The 22,203-nt window shown below is 38.9% G+C and overlaps 1 protein-coding gene across 1 annotated transcript; it reads right to left on the bottom strand.

The window, feature by feature from the left end:
* Nucleotides 1-1,089: 1,089 nt before the first annotated feature.
* On the bottom strand, nucleotides 1,090-21,628 carry vtg3 (vitellogenin 3, phosvitinless). Its single transcript, XM_072659868.1, has 26 exons — nucleotides 21,510-21,628; nucleotides 21,238-21,258; nucleotides 20,345-20,496; nucleotides 19,314-19,565; nucleotides 19,020-19,181; nucleotides 18,246-18,394; nucleotides 17,361-17,511; nucleotides 17,111-17,268; nucleotides 16,857-17,022; nucleotides 16,305-16,430; nucleotides 15,985-16,203; nucleotides 13,388-13,605; nucleotides 11,630-11,727; nucleotides 10,848-10,972; nucleotides 10,640-10,738; nucleotides 8,912-9,031; nucleotides 8,621-8,810; nucleotides 8,299-8,386; nucleotides 7,606-7,791; nucleotides 5,895-6,033; nucleotides 5,626-5,794; nucleotides 5,285-5,388; nucleotides 4,277-4,486; nucleotides 2,554-2,699; nucleotides 2,253-2,391; nucleotides 1,090-1,308 (listed from the first exon to the last, which is right to left on the bottom strand). The coding sequence occupies exons 1-26, from the start codon at nucleotides 21,586-21,588 to the stop codon at nucleotides 1,219-1,221; spliced, it is 3,756 nt and encodes a 1,251-aa protein (XP_072515969.1). The 5' UTR covers nucleotides 21,589-21,628; the 3' UTR covers nucleotides 1,090-1,218.
* Between the last annotated feature and the right edge of the window lie 575 nt (nucleotides 21,629-22,203).

The following is a 22,203-nucleotide window of genomic DNA, read 5'->3' as shown; positions in this document are numbered from 1 at the left end:
TGAAGCCTGTAGCTGCTATGAGCCTTTTCATATTCCAGTGACAGCATTGTGCAGTCATATACACCGATCAGCCATAGCCATTAGCATGACCTGCTTAATATTGCATTGCACTGTAGCACAGACTCCACAAGACCACCTTGTGGAATCTGACACCAACTTTTGAGGAGTCCTGTGAGTTGTGAGAAGGGGCTTTTACGGATCGCATCAATGAGTCTTCGGTGTCCATGACCCTGTTGCCTGACTGCATACCAGGAAAAAAAACCCCACAGGACCTGCCTGATGTTTTGGAGATGCTCTGACCCTTTAGTCGTCTTGCCTCACTATTTGGCCCTTTGGTCAAAGTGACTAAGATTCTAATGCTTGCCCATTTCTCCTGCTTTTAACACATCGCCTTCAAGAACTGACTATTTGATTGCTGCTTAATATATCCACCCATTGACAGATACCAGTGTAGATGAAGATAATCAAGGTTTTTCATGTCACCTGTCAGTGTCAGCTGTACTAATGATATGGCTGATCAGGGTAAAGCATATAAATAATGCCTGCAAATTTTTATTTGTGTTCATGTAAAAGAATAAACAAGAGGACATCTCCCATCTCCAGCTCACTTCCGCAGTTGTAGAAGGCTTTGGCTCAGCTATAACTGCTGTAGAAACCTTTTAAAAGTGCTATTTTACATGGCTGACAAAATCACCAACTTTTATAACATTTGCATTTGGTCACACCTGTTGTCAACATTAATTATTGGTGAAAGAATAAACAAGAGGCTGTGCTCAAAATGAGCTATTATCCAAGCTTTAAAAACAAAAGGGCTTAAAAAAATGACAAAACAAAATAAAATCAATTGAAAACAAAAGGAATGGCAACGTGAAGACAGTAAATACAAAGTTTGTTTTAATGTAGTTTTAACATAATTTTTAATGAAGAGAGAAAAAACTGATGGGAAAAAAATATTTATTTTATAATAAATTCTAATTCTGGATGGTATGGAATTCTCTAAAGATAAAAGATGAAATAAGTGTGGTATAAAAACCTGTTGTGTTTAATTGAAGTGCACTTAGAATGAATAGTCATATGATTAAATATGATTTATAAATGCATACAACAATGTTTATTAACAAGCATACACATGATTTAGTGATAACAGCCTCTCACTGATGTGTAATGCTCACTGGGAGCTATAGTGGGAACCTTATAGAGTTTATTAAGGGCTGAACTTTATATATGGGACATGTCGCCACTGTTGTCGTCACTTTCAGCTACCACAAGTTCAAATGGAGAGGGGATTTCCTTCCGATACACAGTCAGCTGTTGAAGACAAACAACAGGTGTTAAACAATGATGGAGTTATGGGATTTTTCTTGATCTCACAATTTGTAATATGATAAAGTGCTTGTGGTGATTGAAAACATACACCAATCAGCCTTAACATTAACACCACCTCCTTGTTTCTGCCCTCACTGTCCATTATATCAGCTCCATTGACCATAGAGCAGCACTCTATAGTTCTATGATTACAGACTGTAGTCCATCTGTTTCTCTGCATACGTTGTTAGCCTTCTTGCACCCTGTTCTTCAGTCAGGACCCCACAGGACCATCGCAGAGCAGGTATTATTTAGGTAATGGGTCATTCTGATGGCGTGTTAGTAGTGTGTGTTGCACTGGAGCCAACAGCATCCTGTGATCAGAATCCTGTGAGCACTGTTGAAGGACTAGAGGATAACCAAGACAAACTGTGCAGCAACAGAGGAGCTTCTGTCTCTGACTTTATGTCTACAAGGTGGACCAACTAGGTAGTAGTGTCTAACAGAGTGGACAGTGAGTGGACACGCACCACTAACATGCCATCAGTGTGCCAGTCAGTGTCACTGCAGTGCTGAGAATGACCCACCGCACTGCTCTGTGGAGGTCATGTGGGGTCCTGACCACTGAAGAACAGTCTGAAAGGATGCTAACAAAGTATGCAGAGAAACAGATGGACTACAGTATGAAATTGTAGCTCCACAAAGTGTTGCTCTATGGTGAGTGGAGCTGATGTAATGGACAAGGAGATGTGTTAATGTAATGGCTGATTGGTGCATACAGTCATATGCAAAGGTTTGGTTGATTTGCTCAGTTTAATGTATTTGGATTCAAAAAACATAATTCAGCTCTGAAATGAGCAAAAGCAAATACCATATTTAAATGTCCAATTTAAGTGTCTAAACTTTTGCATACATCTGCACTCACAGATGCCACAGCATGCTCTTACCTCTGGAATTTTGACTTTCACATCAAACCCCTCTTGAGTGGAGGCCACAAGAGTGGCTGAAACCTCATGGTCAGTATTCTTCTCATGCTTCTGATAGAAGCCCATGACGTAGGACACACCTGGGAAGTATTCCCTCACCCTAAACATAAGTGTGAACAGTGCTGAGGTGGAAGAGAGCACTGTGTAATATTGGGCAACTACTTTTCTGCTGCCTTTGCCTTCATTGCCTTCAGTATTAAGATGTTGGGGTGCAACCTGAATGACCTACCAAACTTCAGAGCAAAAGACCTAAATAAATTACCTTTTGCCGAACGCTTGGATGAATGAAGGGACATCTCCCCAGTTCACATCTGCAGTTATGGAAGGCTTTGGCTCAGCTATGCCTGCTGTAGAAACCTTCAGGGCTATTTCATATGGCTGACATTCAGCCCCCCATTTGAAGTGGGCCTAAAACAGACACAAGCATAAATTACACTGCGAAAACAGTCATCTCACCAAGTGAAAGCCTCTTCAGTCTAGGCCACAGGGCACTCAACATGCGGCTCTGGAGCCACCTGGAGCTCTTTTAGTGCCCTCTTGTAGCACCACAGCAGAATTAGATTTTTAGGTATAAATAAAATAACCATAAATAATTTTATTTATGTTCCAAATAAGCACATTGACATTTACATTCCAATAAAGCTTATTGATCACATGTCTCTGAAGTTTGACTTTTTGCACCGTTACAATCCTTATAGGCAACTACTTATCATATTTTCCCCTCCATGAAACACATGTTAATGCTCAGTAGTGCACATAGATGTTCCTTTAATATATTCGATATTACTAAAATGCATTCAGGTATGCAAAGGTAGCCTAGTGCATTATAAAATGTTAACATGAACATTTGAATATAACATTGTAGTCATTATGGCTTTTGGAAAAATGTTTTTTGGGGAGGTGGGGTAGTGCACTATAGGCCCCTGTGGCACAGCCTAAGCTTTTGGCCTTTGTTTTGCTTACATTACTTTCACTTACTTATACTTACTAGTTTTGAAACTAGTACTTTTACTTGAGTAAAAACTTAAGCTGATACTTCAACACCTTCGACACCTTTGGTTACAACACAAATTTTCCCCCAGTCCTCCTTAAAACAACACTATGAAGAATTGGCATTTTTTGCTCCTGGGCTCTCCCTACAAACAGGGAGTGTAATTTGTGCTTTTCTGAGTTTTTCTGGATGAGCTGAGAGATACAGAGTAAAAAACAGTTTTTAAATACATATAACTCTAACTTACGCAGCTAAATTGGTCTTGGTTTGAATATACTGTATTGTAATACACTGCTACTGACCCATTACATCAGTGGTCATTAGGTCTCCTCTTTCCCCTAACACTTATCATCAGTTGAGTTCAGTTTGGGTTGAAGCCAATGCCGGCTGAAATGAAATCTCTACAAGGATGGCTGATGGAGGTTATTCAAAGTTTTTTCACACATTCACACATCCCAAAAACCTTTAAATAGGGCTCTGAGTGGCTCAGCGGTCCAATGTGCTATGACTATGGTCCGAGAGTTGCAAATTTGAATCCTGAGCCATGCCGATTTGCCATCAGGAGCCCGAGAGAGCACAGTTGGCCGAGCTCTCTTCGGGAGGGTAGATGGCGCTCTCTCCCCTCATTTTCGCAATTATGTGATGTTGGCTGGCACAGGTGTCTGTTGGGGCGGTGGCTTCCCATGTATTGAGGAGACGTGTTATGTCTTTGTCCACCTAGTGTCGTGAGCATTGCTAGTGCTAGGGAGAGCTATAAAAGGGTGGGTTAACTGGTAGTACCAAATTTCTTCACGGTCCTGAAAGTGGGCCTTACACAACCCTACATTACTCTAATGAACCTTTTTAAAAGCTTTCATTTTAGATGCTTAGTACAATGATCTTACTGTAACATTTGTCACGAAATAGTGCTAGATAGAAGTAAGATCTTTCACTTTATAAAGTAAAAATGTCTAGAAACAGGTTTACAGTAACTAGGTGTGATAAGGATCTGTACCTTGGCTTTCTCCTGAATCTCATCAACACAGAGATCAGCACATATCTTCCAGTTCCCCTCTTCAGCCACCTCAGAGAGGATCAGCTCCATGTCCTTTCTCTGCTTGGCCAGAGTGTAATAGGCATCAACCTCATAGCCCATCACCTTCTCATTAGGACTGACGGCCAGCAAACTCACAGAGATCACAGGATCAGGAGCAGCATCTGTACCCTACAGAATAAGGACTTGTTGGAAAACGTACACAAGAAAGGTCGACTTACAAGAGTTAAAGTGGAAGCACAGAGCTCTAAATATACTTCAGTGACATTTACTCAAGTCACATTTATTCACATTTAGACATACTCAAGTACTGTATATAAAATATAAAAAGAATGTTTAAACAAACGAATACTTATAATTATATTAAATATTATTATTAATTATTATAATTATATAATTATAATAAACTTTTGGCCTGTCGACCGGCCATAGGCTGTTTAAGGGGTTAACACTTAAGTACAGTAACAAAGTATAATTACCCAGGTATTTTCCACCATTGCTTATGGCACACTCTGTTGTTGATATTATTATTATGGACATATTATTATATTATTACTTGATTATACATATATTAACGGATATCAGCTTTGCATATCCCACTTCATGGCTGTGGGTCTTTGAGGGTGGTGCTGTAACTGTGTTTAAACCACAGGGGTGGGGGATGGGGTGGCAAAAAAGTTTATTAGGACCTCCCTAAAAACTAGTGAAAAGCTAGTGGTTACCTGAAGAGGACTTGGTCCTGCTGTGGAGCTGCGTGATGTGTTTGAGTTCTAAAAAACACTCCCAAAGTTCAAATATGAGTACAGTGTTTAAATTTTAATAATAACTTCTTTGCATTATAATTATTATAGTAATTATAGTAAAAAAAACAACACATTGCCTATAAATAGTAGAACCAGAGAAACTGATCATGTAGGGTGGTCTCTTATTTTTGTCCAGAGCTGTGTAACAGTGGAATTGATACAGTACCTCAGTTAGTGAATGAGTGAGCATCTGGCTCAGGTCTGGTTTGTGTTTATTATGACCAACTCTGATCTGGACTTGAAGCTTTTCAATGGGGTTAATCGACATGACTTCAGAAATTTGCATGAGTAGAAAAAAGATCATGAATTATATGAGAGCAAGCTTTTTCATTCAATCTTTTACATTTTCTAGAAAAATTTGGATTACAATGACTTTATATAAATGTATATTTTTCATATTTTATATATGTATATATATATATATATATATATATATATATATATATATATATATATATATATATATATAAACACATAATTTCATTTTTAAAATGTTAACTGTGATACCTGGCTCAAAGTGGCATGAAAACTGTGTAAATCCCAAAAAGTAGTACAGAGGATATTCTTTAAGGTAATGCGCTCGGTTAGCTTCTGCTTGAGTGCAGAGTGCAGCTCCGTAAACACTGGCTTCACTGCAGTACTGGAGTTTTGGGTGATATATCTCAGAATCTTCTACCTGGACCACAGAAACATATGCTGAGTTAATATTCAGAAGATACGAGAAGATTACAGACGATCCCTTTCTAAAGTATGTAGTACTGCGATGGATACTGTACCTGAGAAAATATAAAATTATTAGGTATTTTCTGATCTTTTGGAAAACTTTGCTTCAAATCTTTGCCCTCTGGCATCATGGGAGTCATTCTGGCTGATGATGGATCTTCAATATTTCTTGAAACAGCGTATACATTGGAACTGTTTAAGAAGGACACACATCATAAAAGTTTTGAATGAACATTTCAGCAATTTTCAACAGCATTTTACTGCTGTCCAATAAAAACCATGATTCTTCTTTTTTGTCTTTTTCGGTTTCCTCCATAATTTGAACCTTGTAGCTGCTCTTTTCACTGTGTGAATCATTCTGAATGAATAGACCAATAGAAATGCTTGAAATGACTTGTAATAAACTCTTATACAAACTCTTACATTGACTTACATTCTAAGTTAAGTACATTTTTGCCTTCTCCTGTAAAGTCCCCATTTTTGGGATTTGGACATGTTTTTCTTTGGACAGCGATGATTCATATCTACCAACAATAATTTAGAAGCATTTCCCTTAGAAAACGGTGACTTGAAACTCAGATGGAAACTACTGGGCAGTTCCATGTATTTGAATGATTAAAATACATATTTAAAATATTAGGGACTATTTAACAAAAAATCAAAATGATAACCAAACCACAGTGCTTAATATATCACCCCAAGTTCTGCTCAGTCAAACACTAGTCCTGCATTTGACACATTGAATGATAGAGTTACAGTTTCATTTAACCTGAAGATATCTGCATTTCAACTGGAAGAATCAAAATATTCTTAAAGATTTTATTAGAGATTAGTTTAAACAAAAGGAGTAGGATCGTCAGGATCCTCAGTTCCGGCACTGGAAGGCCAGGAGTCCAGCACAGTTGGCACTTGAGATGAATCTGTACTGGACCAAAATTAAATGACCCTGCTTTGAGCTGTGAACGTGTTCTGAAGTGTGTGGTGCAATAAAACTGTACACTCTAAAAATGAAGGTGCCACAATAGGTTCTTTGAGTGATGCTATAGAAGAACCACATTTGGTTCCATAAATAACCTTTTTTATAATGGAGATGTGACTTTCAACCGATAAAGAACCTTTACATCAAGAGCAAGTTGTTATTTAAAGTCTATCATCTCTATAATAAACATGGCATCATTTAAACAACTATTTGTAGCACCTTTATTTCTAAGAGTATATGTGGACCATGCTACCAATATGCATATATATACTTAACTACACTTAACTACACACACATGTTCATGTTCAGGGAATACTATGTGCAATACCCCCCCCCCCCCATGTGCAATTAAGAGTCTTTTTTGTAACTGAGTGTCTTGCTATCCCTTTCTGCGGTCACACTGTGAATTTCCCCACTGCGGGACTAATAAAGGACTATCTTATCTTATCTTATCTTATCTTATCTTATATGGCCACATAACATTCATAGTGTGGACGCTAAAGCAGGGTAAGTTATTTAAGTGAGTTATTTAAATCAGGCATGCTTCAGTACGAAAAGCACAAAACTATGCTGGACCAGCCTTCCATGACCAGAGCTACCCATTCATGCACTGAAGCATCCCAGTGTTCCCCCTCGACAACAACAAAACACAGCCTAATCAACTGCGCTGCCACATCACAGATTAAAGCAGCTGCTCTGTGTAGTCTGATCAGATCACTATATGGATATTAATATTAGGTGTTAAAGGTGGTCTAAGGTGTAGTTAAGAAAACAGGATTACATACTTAACTGATAAGAGCTCTGTGGCTCTTTTGCACGGGTCGAGGTTTACTTCAAAATTCCATTCTTTGACCTTCTTTTTCAACTCAATTTTCCAGGGCAAAGCTGTGACAATCTTACTGTTCAGCTGGGCCCCACACTGGAAGAGGTCTGTATTGATCCCATTGAAAACAAGAATATCCTTTGCCGCTCTGAAACAAGAGAGCAAGTATTTCTATACCTGTCAGTCTAACCATCCCAGCATCTTTAACATTGGCACACATTCATATATAATACATAAAAATAACATTATTTCATCTGTTTGTTTTAAGATTTTTAGATTCAGGTTTTTCACCAATCTAAAGCACTCCTGGCTAATGTTTAAGATCCTGTAATGTCTCCCTCTGCTGGCCTCAGTGGGAAGCTCATGCACAAGTCATGTGCTCTAATGTGCAAGGACTAAGCTCTGCCCTTCACCTGAAGCTCATCTACAGGTATACACTATTTATATATCATTTCCCCCTTCTAGACATGTTCTTAACTTCAGGTACAAGCACACTTAAAATAACACTGCACTGTTACCCTATAACCAGGCTAAGAAGCATTTAAGGATCCACATAGTTCTTTGAGTAGTAATAGTTTTCTATAAAACCCTTAAGAACCCTCATTTTCTAAAGAGTGTAGACATTTTAACAGTATAACTATGGAGAATACCTTACCCATAAAATCCATCAGTTTGCAGGGAAACATCTGCATTTATCAGTTCACGCAGGCTTTCTTTTGGAGGTGGGTTAATAACCACCTTTGCTACAAGGGCAAAAGTAAGAGGTCTTTGTTTTTATTTACACCTTTTTGTTTTATACACTGTGAACTTTAGATGTGGAATTAGCTTAAAGTAAGAACGGTATTTCAATTTTAATTTCATAATGATAATAACATAATAATAACATTAATATTTTAGTTCTTTAAACATTTGTAAATAATGCTATCATCTGTCATGTAGTATTAAAAGTTATAAGGGAAAGTATGAGCACTCTTTACCATTTGCAGTAATAGCTGTCACTGTAGAAAAGTATTTGCTCATTTCGACTGGCAGGCCGAGGCATGTTGGCTGAATGAATCGAGTTTCCAGCATAAGAGAAGGCTTTGTCCAGTGCCATGATGTCCCCTTTTGTAGGTACTGAATAATATTCCAGATTTTGTTTTCTTTACTTGCAGTGAGACTCACAGACTTCATGTTCAGAGAGAAAAAATAACATATTTAATGTGCTCATTTCCAACAACCAGGAATGTTGATATGAAAAAATGAAACAGAATTTATAATAAGCTTACCTTTAGAATTTGCTGAATTACATCTCGATCCAAATCCATAAAGGAGACTTCTTGTCCAAAAACCCTTGCATATACAGATAAGAGAGGTTTATCTTTGGGGAGGGACTGCCAGTCTGAAAGCTTTAAATGAGGATAAAGAAATGCGTTAAATGCGTAAACAGTAGCATTGTAATGTAGTTACAGTAAAAATCTGTACATTCATAATTATTAGTGCAGTAAATTGGCACATTGATCCTGCTTAAACTTCACTCAGCGTGACGTAATAGGGAGAACAATACATTTTGACTATGTAGTAGTCATATTTACATTTGTTAATCTGTCACCCAACCATTTCTTGGTTGAAATAATTATCTGGAAATCGCTTCCTATTTCACATGTACAGTTTACACAAGGTCAAAAAGTTTCAATTTCAGTTCATTTGCACTACCACAGGTATTCACTATTAATACATCACTGCTGCTACTGGAGATATTTTTAACAGCAGTTATGAACATACTTAATCATGAAATGTAAGCACAATTTTTTGTAAGGGTGGTTTTTAGAATGTGTATTTGGGTACTTGTTCAGAAAAACACATGTTTTCAAGACCTGTGAAATGCTCCTGGGACCAGACCTATGATAGAACGATACAGTGTATTCAATATATGCATATACTAACATTAGGTCCTGTAAATAGGTGTAGTGTAGAAGAACACACTGTAAAATGGAAAGATACAGTGATTTAGTAATTAATACAGAATTTAGACTTTCTGTATTTTTATATTATTTTGACCATACTTTCATATTTAAATACGTAGTCAAGTGAAGTCAAATTTATTTGTATAGCTTTTTTTTTTTACAACTGTTGTCGTCACAACTTTACATAATTAGTATAAAAATGAATGAGACAAAAATGAAATAACAAAAAAAGACATGAAGAATCAAAGACCCCCAGTGAGCAAGTCAACGGCGACAGTGTCAGGGAAAAACTCCCTTTAGAGCTGGAGGAAGAAACCTTCGGCAGAACCAAGACTCACAAGGGGGACCTGACCCATCCTCCTCTGATCAGAACTATTTAAACATTACTGATAAAAGTTACCAAACCATCTATACTGTTGAACTGCTCTGATCATGACCATTATATATTAATCATGGTGTAGATAGTTAGATAGTGGTAATATTAATAGTGGCAGTGGCAAGTCGTTTAGCAGGTGCTCTTATACAGAGCAACTTACAAAAGTGCTTCACTGTTTACACAGAAAATGTCCTTACTCAGTATAGTTTAGTTTTAGTTAGCTTGTATAGTTTAGTTTTAGTTGATTTATATAGGCTAAAATCCCAAAGACACCTCAAGCCAGATTCTGCCAAATACAGAAGTCAGTGTGGATACCTAGATACACAAAACACAACATACACTACACTTTGCCTGCATGTCAAGCAAATCAAATAAGACATGAGTACAATCCTAAGTCTTAAAAAGTGCTAGATAAGTTCTGATTTAAGTTAGGGTTAGGGTTAGAGGTGGGTCTTCTGTCTGAAGATGGCAAGTTTGAAGCGCTCTTGGTACAGATCAGATTTTGACCATTGCCATCAAGTACAGAGAGGCTGGTCCATTCTTGGTCTTGTAGGCCAGCGTCAGGGTTCTGAATCTGATGCGGGCAGCTACAGGAAGCCAGTGAAGGGAGAACGCAGCAGAGGAGTTACATGGCTGAACTTAGGAACATTGAAGACGAGTACAAATTTACTTACTATTTTCATGATGGCAGCAAAATCAGCAATTCCAAACTGTTTGGTAATGCCAGGTTTGTCAGTGAAGAGCTCTTTCAGACCCTCTGCACGAACACCAAGCTGCATAAACATGGATGTCTAGTCAACATAACATCTTCTTAATTAAAAACTGGTCATCTTATTAAAATGACTCTAATTATTGGTATTTAAAAAGTTACTTTCAAGTTACCTCGACAAGTTGTAATATCCTTCCAATGAAGTGAAGTTTTCCTTTAGAAATGATTTGTGTGGGGATTGCACTGGTACCATTTCTCAGCAAATAAAACTCACTTGATGTGCCAGTCAAAAGGTCATCTGAGGAGTCAAGCATACTATATACTTATGCCAGCTCTGCTACATTTACTTATAACATGTACTGTAAGCAGATAGCGCTGACAGTTGGAAAATCTCAGCATACATTTAACCTCTTTAGTGTTGGTAAGTATACACTATATACCCAAAAGTTTGTAGACTCCCATCCAACATTTATGAAAACAAGAGAAGTAATAAAAAGATGATTGCCCTTTTGTGCCACAGTAACAGCCTCTTCTCTTCTGGGACAAATTGACCCTAGCTGTTGGAGAATCACTGTGAGCGTTTTATTGCATTCAGTCACAAGAGCATTAGTGAGGTCAGGTACTGATGTTAGATGATTAGTTCTGGATCACAAACCCCATTCCAACTCATTATGAAGGTATTGGATGGGGCTTCATCACTATGCTGAGAACTGCTTCATAGCCCAATGGGAACCCTCCAACACTAGACACTGGGCACTGGAAAGCATCCCATTCTATTGCCAGTGCTTTTTCATTGAGATTATTCTCAATATGCTCTGTGTGTGTGCAGTTTCATGTCTTTGTTAGCGACGGTGCACCTTAAATGAACTGAGATCACTAATTACAGGGGATACCTTTGGACATACATGTAGTCATGTTTAACAGGTTAATCTAAAAGCTGCAAGATTTATCTTACCATGAAACCAATCCAAATGTAGAGCCTTGCTATATCGATAACTTAGGTGACCAAATTTCCGAGCAAGGATTTTCACTGCAATATTACATGCCGTTGACCTTTTGAGAGATGGCCATGAAAGAGTTAGTAGGTACAGTCATGTGAAAAAAAAGACACATCATAAAAACATGTTGAAGGTAATATAACTAAACATATGAAACTACCTAAATGCCTAAAAGAATCAGCACATCACATCACCTGTCAATGATTACAACATGGTTAGATGGAGAAGCCTTAGTTAAATAACATTTAGTTTGGTTTGCACTTGATGGTTGAAGTGAGTGGTATCACCATGACCAGATCCAAAGAGCTCTCTGAGGCCTTCAGAAAGAAGCTTGTTAATGTGGAGGAGTCTGTGAATTAATTTTAAAAGCTCTCAGAACCGTTACAAATCAGCCTTTCCACTGTCTGGAAAATAATTTATGAGTGAAACAACTGCCAACATGGGCGGGTCAAGCTGTCCTAGCAAGTTCAGCCCAAGAGTGGACCACAGACTGTAAAGAAGTCTCCAACAATCCTAAAAATGTCATCACAGAACCCATCTATGTGCTTTGGACAGATGAACCTTAAGTCCTGATGCAATCTTCTTTCATTTAATTAAAGGGTAGTTTAACCAAAATACTGCCTCTATGGCATTGTACAGATTCTATATACTTCATGTTAAGGTGAACTAAGAAATGTTAAGAATCAGCAGTTCCATAATGACAATGCCTAAAATTAGTTGCAATGGTCATGGCAGTGAAAACAAGGATACACTTGCAGAATGGACGATGCAAGACTTTAATGAAAGACAGGGCAACATAACAAGCAATAACCAAACAGAATATAACCAGGGGTGCAGCAAACTAAGGGACAGAACCAGAAAGCAAAAGAGTAATGTGGCAACACAAACCAGGCAAGACACCACACCTGGGACTGGGAGGAAGCTAAGCGAGATACAGGGGAAAAACACAAAACATACAAGAAAAGCAGAACACTAGGCGGGGGCGGTTAACCAAACACAAAACAAGGCTTGGTAAAAACAATAAACCAAATCTCAAAACAGGGCTTCGGAAAACAATGAAAACAAAAACTTTGAAGCAGGGCTTCAGCAAAACAGGGGAGGACTAAAGCTGGGACAAGATAAAAACAGAATCAGATTACCAGGGCAAACAAGAGAACAAGGTTACCAGACCAGACAGGAAATGCCAGGATCAGATTTCTTTCCCCTTGAACAGCCCTTGGAACACAGAGTGTGGTACAGAGGGTGCAACAAAGCTAATACACGGCACCTACTAGTCTGTGGACTGGGCTTAAGAAGCCACAGTCCCAGGTGCTGCAGTGAATCACGAAAACGAGGGGAAAGTCGTTATATGGGCCTGTGGGTGGAGTCCTGGGATCACCATGGGGGAGAGCGTGACAACAAGGGCCTGACAGAAGTTTCATTTAGAAATGATTTGTGTGGGAATTACACTGGTATCATTTCTCAGCATACTATAGTAACAAATACAGTATAACAATGCCTCTATGACATTGCAGGTCAATGAAAACAAATGCTAAATGACATGCACCGCTGTAGTAATTATTGGGATTGGCTTGACTTCTTTGATTTAAAAAGCAAATCAACTCTGATCACTTTTCATCCCCAGGTAATGGCCCATGATTTTCTCCCACCTCACTTTACACTGGATATTATGTTAAAGTACATATTGTATGTAGAGGGAATGATGCTGTACTTACAGGTACTGATTGTCGGGTGTGCGGGATCGTGAGAGGGCTCTGAGCTGAGAATAAGTGAAGCTCCCCACCTGAAGGTTGTTCTCCTGCAGCAACAGGTCTGCCACTGCTGAGATCAGAGCAACAGGAGGCTTTGTCTCCAGCAGGATCATAGAAGCCAGCATTCGGATTTCAGCAGGAAGAGTTCTTTCGGCAAAGATGGTTAGAGCAATGTCCTGCACCTGAAAGGAAAGAAGACCAGTTGTTGGTTGGGTTTGCATTGTATTTTTAGCAATGGATTAGTTTCAATTTGTCGGCATGTACAGCAATAAAAAAGCAATAGAGGGAGGGTGTTAAAGTGAAATAACAGCATGAGTGTAATGAAGCTGACACGAGCGGAAGGCGAACACAATCTTTAGTGTTCTATTGCTTTTTGAAAATAAAGGAAGAAAGCAAGAAATAAATAATAAATATAATAATAAATAAATTAATTAATTGTGTCGGGATTTCTGTCATATTGAGGCATAAGAATCTGACATGTTAACACGGACCCAGTACTAGAGGTTATGGACATACAGGTAAAGCAAAACACTACACAGGGGTTTAAGACGTGGCGGTTAACCAAACACAAAACAAGGCTTGGTAAAAACAATGAACCAAATCTCAAAGCTGGGCTTCGAAAAACAATGAACAAAAACTTTAAAGCTGGGCTTCAGCAAAACAGGGGAGGACTAAAGCTGGGACAAGATAAAAAAACAGAATCAGATTACCAGGGCAAACAAGAGAACAAGGTTACCAGACCAGACAGGAAATGCCAGGATCAGGAAAGTGAAATAACAGCATGATTGTAATGAAGCTGACATGAGCGGAAGGCGAACACAATCTTTAGTGTTCTATTGCTTTTATACAACAGTTCAGAAAATAAAGAAAGAAAGTAAGAAATAAATAATAAATATATAATAATAAATTAATAAATTAACTGTGTCGGGATTTCTGTCATATTGAGGCATAAGAATTTGACATGTTAACATGGACCCAGTACTAGAGGTTATAGACCAGTGTTCCATAGCAGCTAGTTTCCCACTTGTAAATGCCAATTTTACCCAGGCAAAACACCACACCTGGGACTGGGAGGAAGCTAAGCGAGATACAGGATAAAAACACTGCTGGCTGTTCTAGTGCAATCTACAAGTGTTATAAACAGTATTCCCCAGTTTTCAACACCACTCCAACGCAGCAACGCGTTTTTCTGAGCAATGTTCATATCAACAGAAGATGCGACACTGATGATTACCCCCCAGCTTTCTCCAGCAAATCTCAGAAGAGGTCTGGACAGATTTGCCTTGCAATAAGTGACAAGTAACAAGGTCACAAGTATTGCTGGATACCAGTGCGTAGATCGCACTGGATTGAAAGCCAATCAGATTCCATGTCTCCCAGAGCCACAGTTAAACTAGAGTGATTGCAGATGTTCTTTTTTTTTTGTTTTTTTTTGCTAAGAGTGGCCCTGGGGAGTCTAATCCTACGCTGATGAACACTGATAACAGTCATATATTAAATGTACTTAAATTAAATATGTACATTACGTTGCCCTGCTGGTGACTTCCCTTCTTAATAACAATAATCTAGCGCCACGGCTTATTAAGGTATTGGAACAAGATGTGTGGCTGCAATTTAGTAAGGCATGGGAAGGACTTAATTATCTCATTCCCATGGCTTAATAAAAGTCATGGTCACAGCTTAATTACAACTGTGTAATCAGCATAGCCTTCACCATCCTTATTTTAATCTGTCTGCTTAAATGTCTTCTTTCTCCTCTGCCCTGTCTTGCAATTGTTTTTAAAATTACAATTGGATTTAAGAAATTTAGAGCAATATAAACAGATCAGCCACAACAATAACACCACCTCCTTGTTTCTACACGTGTTGTTCATATTATCAGCTCCACTCACCATAAAGGAGCTCTGTGTAGTTCTGTAATTCCAGACAATCTGTAGTCCATCTGTTGCTCTGCATACTTTGTTAGCCTCTTTTCACTCTTTCTTTACTGCTCAGGACCCCACAGGACCACCACAGAGCAGGTATTATTTGGGTGGTGGGTCATTCTTGGCACTGCAGTGACACTGATATTTTGTGGTGGTGTGTTAGTGTGTGCTGTGCTGGTACGAGTGGATCAGACACAGCAGTGCTGCTGGAGTTTTTAAACACTGGGTTCACTCTGTTAGACACTCCTACCTAGATGTAAAGTCGGGGACAGGAGCGTATCTGTTGCTGCCAGTGTGTGGGTCATCCTTTATCCTTCATCATTAGACACAGGATGCTGCCCACAGGATGCTGCTGGTTGCATATTTTTTGGTGGACTATTCTCAGTCCAGCAGTGGCACTGAGGTGTTTAAACACTCCAGTCTAGCACTGCTAACACACCACCACCATGTCAGTGTCACTGCAGTGATGATAATGACTCACCACCCAAATAATGTCTGCTCTGTGGAGGTCCTGAGCATTGAAGAACAGGGTGAAAGGAGGCTAGCAACGTTTACAGAGAAACAGATGGACTACAGTCTGTTATCATAGAACTACACAGTGCAAAAAGAAGTTACAGGACATGTGTTGGTGCTTACATTGTTCGGGTCTCTGATGGCGAGGTGTCGGAGGGCCTGTACAGCCACACTCTGCACTCTGGTGGAGAGGCTATCAGCCTTCACTGAGAAGCCAGGAAGGAACTTCAGTATGGTCTTAATGCTCAAAGGATGACCTGCATTTCCTAAAGCCTTCAGAGCAAGCACCATCTCTCCCTCATTGTTTTTAGTTAGCCCATTAATAGCCATATCCAGCAGTGGCTGCAAAAGATGAGCAAAAATGAATGGCAACATAATTAGCACTCATCAGAGGTTGATGTGATGTGAAGCAGTGGTTTCTTTTATGAAATTTAATATCATACCTGCACTGTGACGACTGGGCAAGGATTCACATGAGCATACACTCTGTATGCCAGAGAACCGTATGATAAGACAACTGTATTCCACAGGAGTGGATGGGACTTGCTGAAGGGGATGGTCAAAAACTCCTGCAGAGGACAGGAGTAAGATCAGTCCAGATTGCACTATCAACACCGTGTGTGTAATAAAACATTTTTTAACAAAGTTTTATTATACACTTCTTTTACCAAAGAATTGCCCCACCAGTTTACACATACGTTCTTGTAGATCTGGAATAACACACCTTAGTGTGTATTTAACCTTGGAGTGTTAAGGGTTTAAAACAGTGCCTTGAAACTGGACTGGGATTAAAATAGCCGATGCCCGATCCATTCAAATATGCCTGGATCCCGATCCACTGGATCGAATCAGGACATGCCTAGAGGTAACAAAGCCATACTTCTCTCTGTGTGGCTAGTTATGTTCTCTTAAACCTCCAGCCATAATTGGTGGTGGCATTGCGAGATTTTAATACAACTGTCAAAATATTTACACCCTCATCATGCAGTTCTTACCTTTGCCATTTCGGCTAATTCAGGTTCAGCTGATAGGTGGTTGAGTGCCAATAGAATTGCCTGCCCAGCTTCATTTGCAGAGATGTCTCCAGCCTTGAATCTGCTTTTGAGGAACTTGACAAGCCTCTCATCTGTCACCTCAACAACTGTGTCCAGGAACCACCTCCTAGTCAAGAAGAAATCACCAAGTGAAATCACCCAACGTCTCTCCAGTTCTATCTCTCCTGCTACCCAGACCAGCGGTAAATTAATACCTGTGCTCACTGTTTCCTGATAGTTGTTTCCACAACAGCTCTAGATCCTCATACGTTGATGTACGGAGCAGTTGAATAAGAGCAAGAACATCAGCGCTTGTGGCATGGTCCACTTGGTAGATGTTTGATTGAGCCAAATGTTTGATTAGGTCAGAAATCTGTAGAGATTTGTGAGTAAAATTAATTAGTGAAAATGACTGATGATTTTTTCTTCTCACGTTTGATGATAGCTTTTAATCACAAGACTAACCTTGGCCACTGGGTTGGTTAGATTTATCAGTAGAACTGGCATTGGGCCTAGACTTTTCACCACTTTGTACATTAGATTCCCCCGGCTTTTTACTTGACCTGTCACTGGTTTCCCAACAGTGTTCGTCTGTTTGAGTAGCACAATGTTCCGTCTGTGAAGGGAAACAGCAGTGAATGGAAAATTGTACTACTTACTACTGTAAAGTTATGATTGACAGAGTATTTAGCCCATTAAACCCTTTTAAAGCCTGTATGCCCACACTTTATTACTATACATCACTTTAATAGGCCCTTAAATTGAACCCTGTGGTACCACAAAGTCCTAAACCTAGTAATCTAAAGGTGAATACAACTAATTGAATCATTAACTTAAGGTTTAAGGGTAATACACTTGTAGTTATTAGCTTGAATGTACACCTCAAGGAAAAATAGAACCAATGTGGAGGATATTTAAATGAGCCAGCAAGTTGTAATATACACTACACTATATGTCCCAATGTTTGTGGAGACCCCCTCTAATGAAAGTATTCAGCTACTTGATGTTGAACTTATTGCTGACACAGATGTGCAAATGCAAATATACAGCTTGTCTAGCCCCTGTAGATCAGAATTGACACTCTGGGGCAGATAAACATGAACGTATTGGCACCATGCCTTATACCAGGCATGGGCTCGAGGGGTATAAAGCCCTCTAGCATTGAGCTGTGGAGCAGTGGAACTGTGTTCACTGGGATATTGGTTAGTGCTCCATCCAATACTTTTGGGATGAGTTGGGGAGTTGGGAATGAGGTGGGGTGGGGTGTCTCTTCCCAGAGACAGTTACCCAATACTTTTGTCTAGACCGTGTATAGATGTGCTACTTTGAATCAGATTGAACAGAACTTACACGGCCTTCACTTTAGTGTTACCTCCCTTTACGTTGAATGGGGAGAAGTGGTGCCTTTCTTGAGCAGAGGCTTGTGTAATTAGACCACCAGTTTCTGTAGACTTCACAGTATATGCATACGTCACAGTGGCTACGACATTTTCACCTCTCTGAAAACCCAAATAGTAGAATATAAGGCCGCATGTGAGTATATTATACCATAGAACCACGTAACTTCATTCATTTCTTTCCACAACATTTTTCAGTGCTAGCTGTCATTTACATTTCATGATGAATGGACCTTTTTTAATGTTACCATTGTGGAGATGCAATCAGCCATGCCATTTAAACCACTGACAGGTGAAGTGAATGACATTGATTATCCCACTACAACTGAACCTGTTAGGGGTTGGGACCTACATACAGTATTAGTCAGCAAGTGAACAGTGAGTTCCTGAAGTTGATGTGTTGAAGGCTGTAAAAATGAACAAGTGTAATAATCACTCTGACAAGAGCCAAATTGTGATGGCTAGACAACTGGGTCAGAACATCTCAAAACATCGGGTAGGTCTGGAGGTGTGTTCCCAGTGCAGTGATCAGTATCGACCAAAAATGCTCCAAGAAAGAAGGAGTCTTCAGAGGTCTTGAGGAGTCAAGGCCTTAAGAAATCAGAGCTGTTTTGGAGGCATAAGGGGGACCAATTCAATATAAGGCAGGTGGTTTTAATGTTATGGCTGATTGGTGGCTGTTAATAATCTGCTGCTCATTACGCATGAGATGACTAGGTATACAAACCTGTTTGCTGTTTTTACTTTCCCCAGCCAATGCCATTCCACTATACACTGCAGCTTTTTGGAGGCAGTTGCTAATGTCGACCACTTGGGTCACATATAACTCTTTGGCAGCTGCATTCTCTTCAACAGCATAAGCACTGTGGCATACCCCATGAATTCCCAACTGAGAAGAAGCGATAGTAAAGTACATTTTTGAGCAAGGCACGTTAGAGGTACATGGAGGTTCATTGTCATGTCAGATGTCAGATCCATGCCTGTGAAGGTAATGCTGATGTATAAATGTAAGGTTCGATACCTCATTAAGCTCATACACTTGCTGGGTGGTTTTGACTGTGACGTGCAGGAATCCCAGAATGCCCCTCACTATGTTCACAATGGTGTCTGGAACTTCAGCTGCTGTCTGAATGTCAACTACTTGTCCATTTGAGTACTGAAATGTAAAAGGTCTGTTGAGCTCAGCCGTTAAGCGTTTGGAGAGACTAGGCGAAGCTTTGAATGAGCTTTCTCCTGCAATCCCATTAAACTCTTCAAATTCCACCCCGGAGATCTGGAAAAGTAAATAAGATTGCTTAGAGACTACAATAATTCACGCAACCTTATGTAAAGTCAGATTCATAAGTATTTGGACAGCGTGTTTTGTAAGCCTCTGTAGACCACCACAATGGATAAGTGGATAAGTATGTAGAGGTGGGCAATATAAAGATGTAATATACAGTATTGTGATTTACAGAATGTTTTTGAGTGCATCAGAAATATCATCAGTACATGTATTGACATGTAAAGAAATTTGAACATTGTTCTACTAACAGTTTTACAATTATTTGGTTTTATTTAATTATTATTTAGTGTCAAAATATCATAATACATGAAGTGTATTGTAATAATGTCTATTGTGATATTTTGTCCACCCCATTCCTAAGTAATATTTGCTATTTAGATCACTTTCCTCAAATAATTAAATCAGTTATTTTGATAAAATATTGGTGTGTTAAAAAATAATTGAACTTTCTTATGTACCATGTTTGTAGTAAAAATGATTATTATTAATGCAGCAAACAAACATGATGAACCTGCTCATTTGCACAAATAAAAAAAAATTACATTTAGCACTAGTCTATTATTTTCTTGTTTCTTTGTTTTACCCCATTCACCCCATTTTGTCCTTTACATTGAGTTAAATTTTCTGTTTCTGCAATGATACCCTTTCAGAGTGGCAAGAGTTACTTATTCAATATGTAAATGACATCTAAAGGACTCTGCTGTATCTGATATCTGAGTCTAAAAGGACTCAGATGTAAATACTTGTTATTATGAAGTTGAGCATACCTGAAGGAGAAAAAGCTGTAATGACACTCCAGTGATTCTGAAAGTGCACTGCAGTTTGACTCCAGCCTCTGCCAGGTCTGCCATATCACGGCCAACATTCACCACGCCTTCATATTTATACTCATATGTTTTTTTGAAATTCAGGGTGGGCTCTGAAAATGAGAAAATATAAAAAAATCATTATATATAATCATTATTATTACTATTAGGTCTAGGGCCTAAACGTTCATGAATCTAACTTTGATCAGCAAATGGTTAGTTGCAGTATTGTCCAAACCCCCCCCCCCCCCCCCAAAAAAAACAAGCAAATTTATACCATTTCCCCCTTTTCTTAAAAGTAGTTCATCAGCAAATGTTTGATTCTTTAGCTAAACTGTTGCTTCAAGGCTAACATAGCAATAATCGTTACGTACATGCCTCAGTTTAATTATAAAGAAGTAGACTTTCTTTGTGATTAGTGTTTTGATATAAATGAATGAGGTATAAATTAAATTAAATAAATAATTAAACAGGTTAATAAAACTACAATTATGTGAAATGTGCAGTATTGACAATAGTGCTGCTTTCATACAAACAAAAATGCATATTTAAACACATTCCTACATAAATAAATATTTATATGCAGTTCAGAAAGAAATGCATTTGGACTATAAAGGCCATTATTGCACTTATATTAAGTGTACAATGGCATTGTTTGGCTCTTTAGGAGGAAAAAGGAATCCTGGAAATTACGCTTTTCGTCTGAGAGTGTAAAGAGTCAATGCAATAAACAGGATAGGATAACATTTAGGATTACAGTAGGAGTTGATAGTTTTACATTACAACATAATAACTATAGTTTTACAGTTTTGATTTATTAGAATTTTATGGTCTATTTACCATAATTCACTTACCATAATTGATGGTCTCACTTGCTGGCAAAACAACAACAACAACAACAAAAAAAAATCATAATTAAAATCAGCTTTATTTAGCACATAAGCTCTATTCTTTACATAGCGAAAAACACTGCTGTTACTAAATGCACGCTTATATCTGCCAGGACTAACACTGTAGTGTTCCTGAAATTGTTGCCGTCCATTGTGATCCATTGGTGGTGATATAGTCTCTAACCTACATTATGTAAAGTAAATAAGCCGCACTCTTATCTATATGAGATACATACCAGCCGAGGCCGCAAAGAGACAGTAGAGGAGCAAGCGCATGATGAACAGCTGGAGTGCAATCACATGCTTGGGCATCATCTTATATATGGAGGTCAATCCTCCCTCTCCTGCCCGCCTTATCTCCCCTAGGCAGAATCAGCGAGGTGAAATGACCTGACGCAATCTCTCTCTCCCTACACAGGAGCGTGCAGCTGCACTGTGGGGTGTTTATAGCTTCAGAGAGAGTTTACCGTTTGGTTGGAGAAGTGTGACTGGAGCAGTATTTACAGTTATTAGGAGGCCAAAGCAAGGGGAAAGATGGCTGCACACCAAGTCCATGTTCATGCTGAGCCTGTGGAAATGAGTAGAGGGACAAAGGTGTGGGTCCACTGTGACCACGGACAATGTCAGTGCGTCCTGCAAATACAGAGCACTCACTGAAAAATAAACACACACACATACAGAGATGTTTGCACTTCAGACTAATACCAGACTAAATGTTTTTAAGCCTGTAAATTAAAATAATAATAATGATCGTGATTCTGTTTTATGTGCACTATTTCCAACCAAGTCTAACTGTATTCTATGCTGTATTTGGTCATTTACATAATGACATGTCTCATAATGTTGCATGAATATCATAAGATTTGTGGAAGTTATTTGCTCGGTATTCTTGTCTAGAGACACTGTCTGATACTACTGACAGCTGATTTT

This window comes from Salminus brasiliensis, chromosome 17 (assembly GCF_030463535.1).
Source record: "Salminus brasiliensis chromosome 17, fSalBra1.hap2, whole genome shotgun sequence".
Lineage (NCBI taxonomy): Eukaryota > Metazoa > Chordata > Actinopteri > Characiformes > Bryconidae > Salminus > Salminus brasiliensis.
Note: the sequence above shows the minus strand (reverse complement) of the source record. Positions and strands in the feature narration are given on the sequence as shown.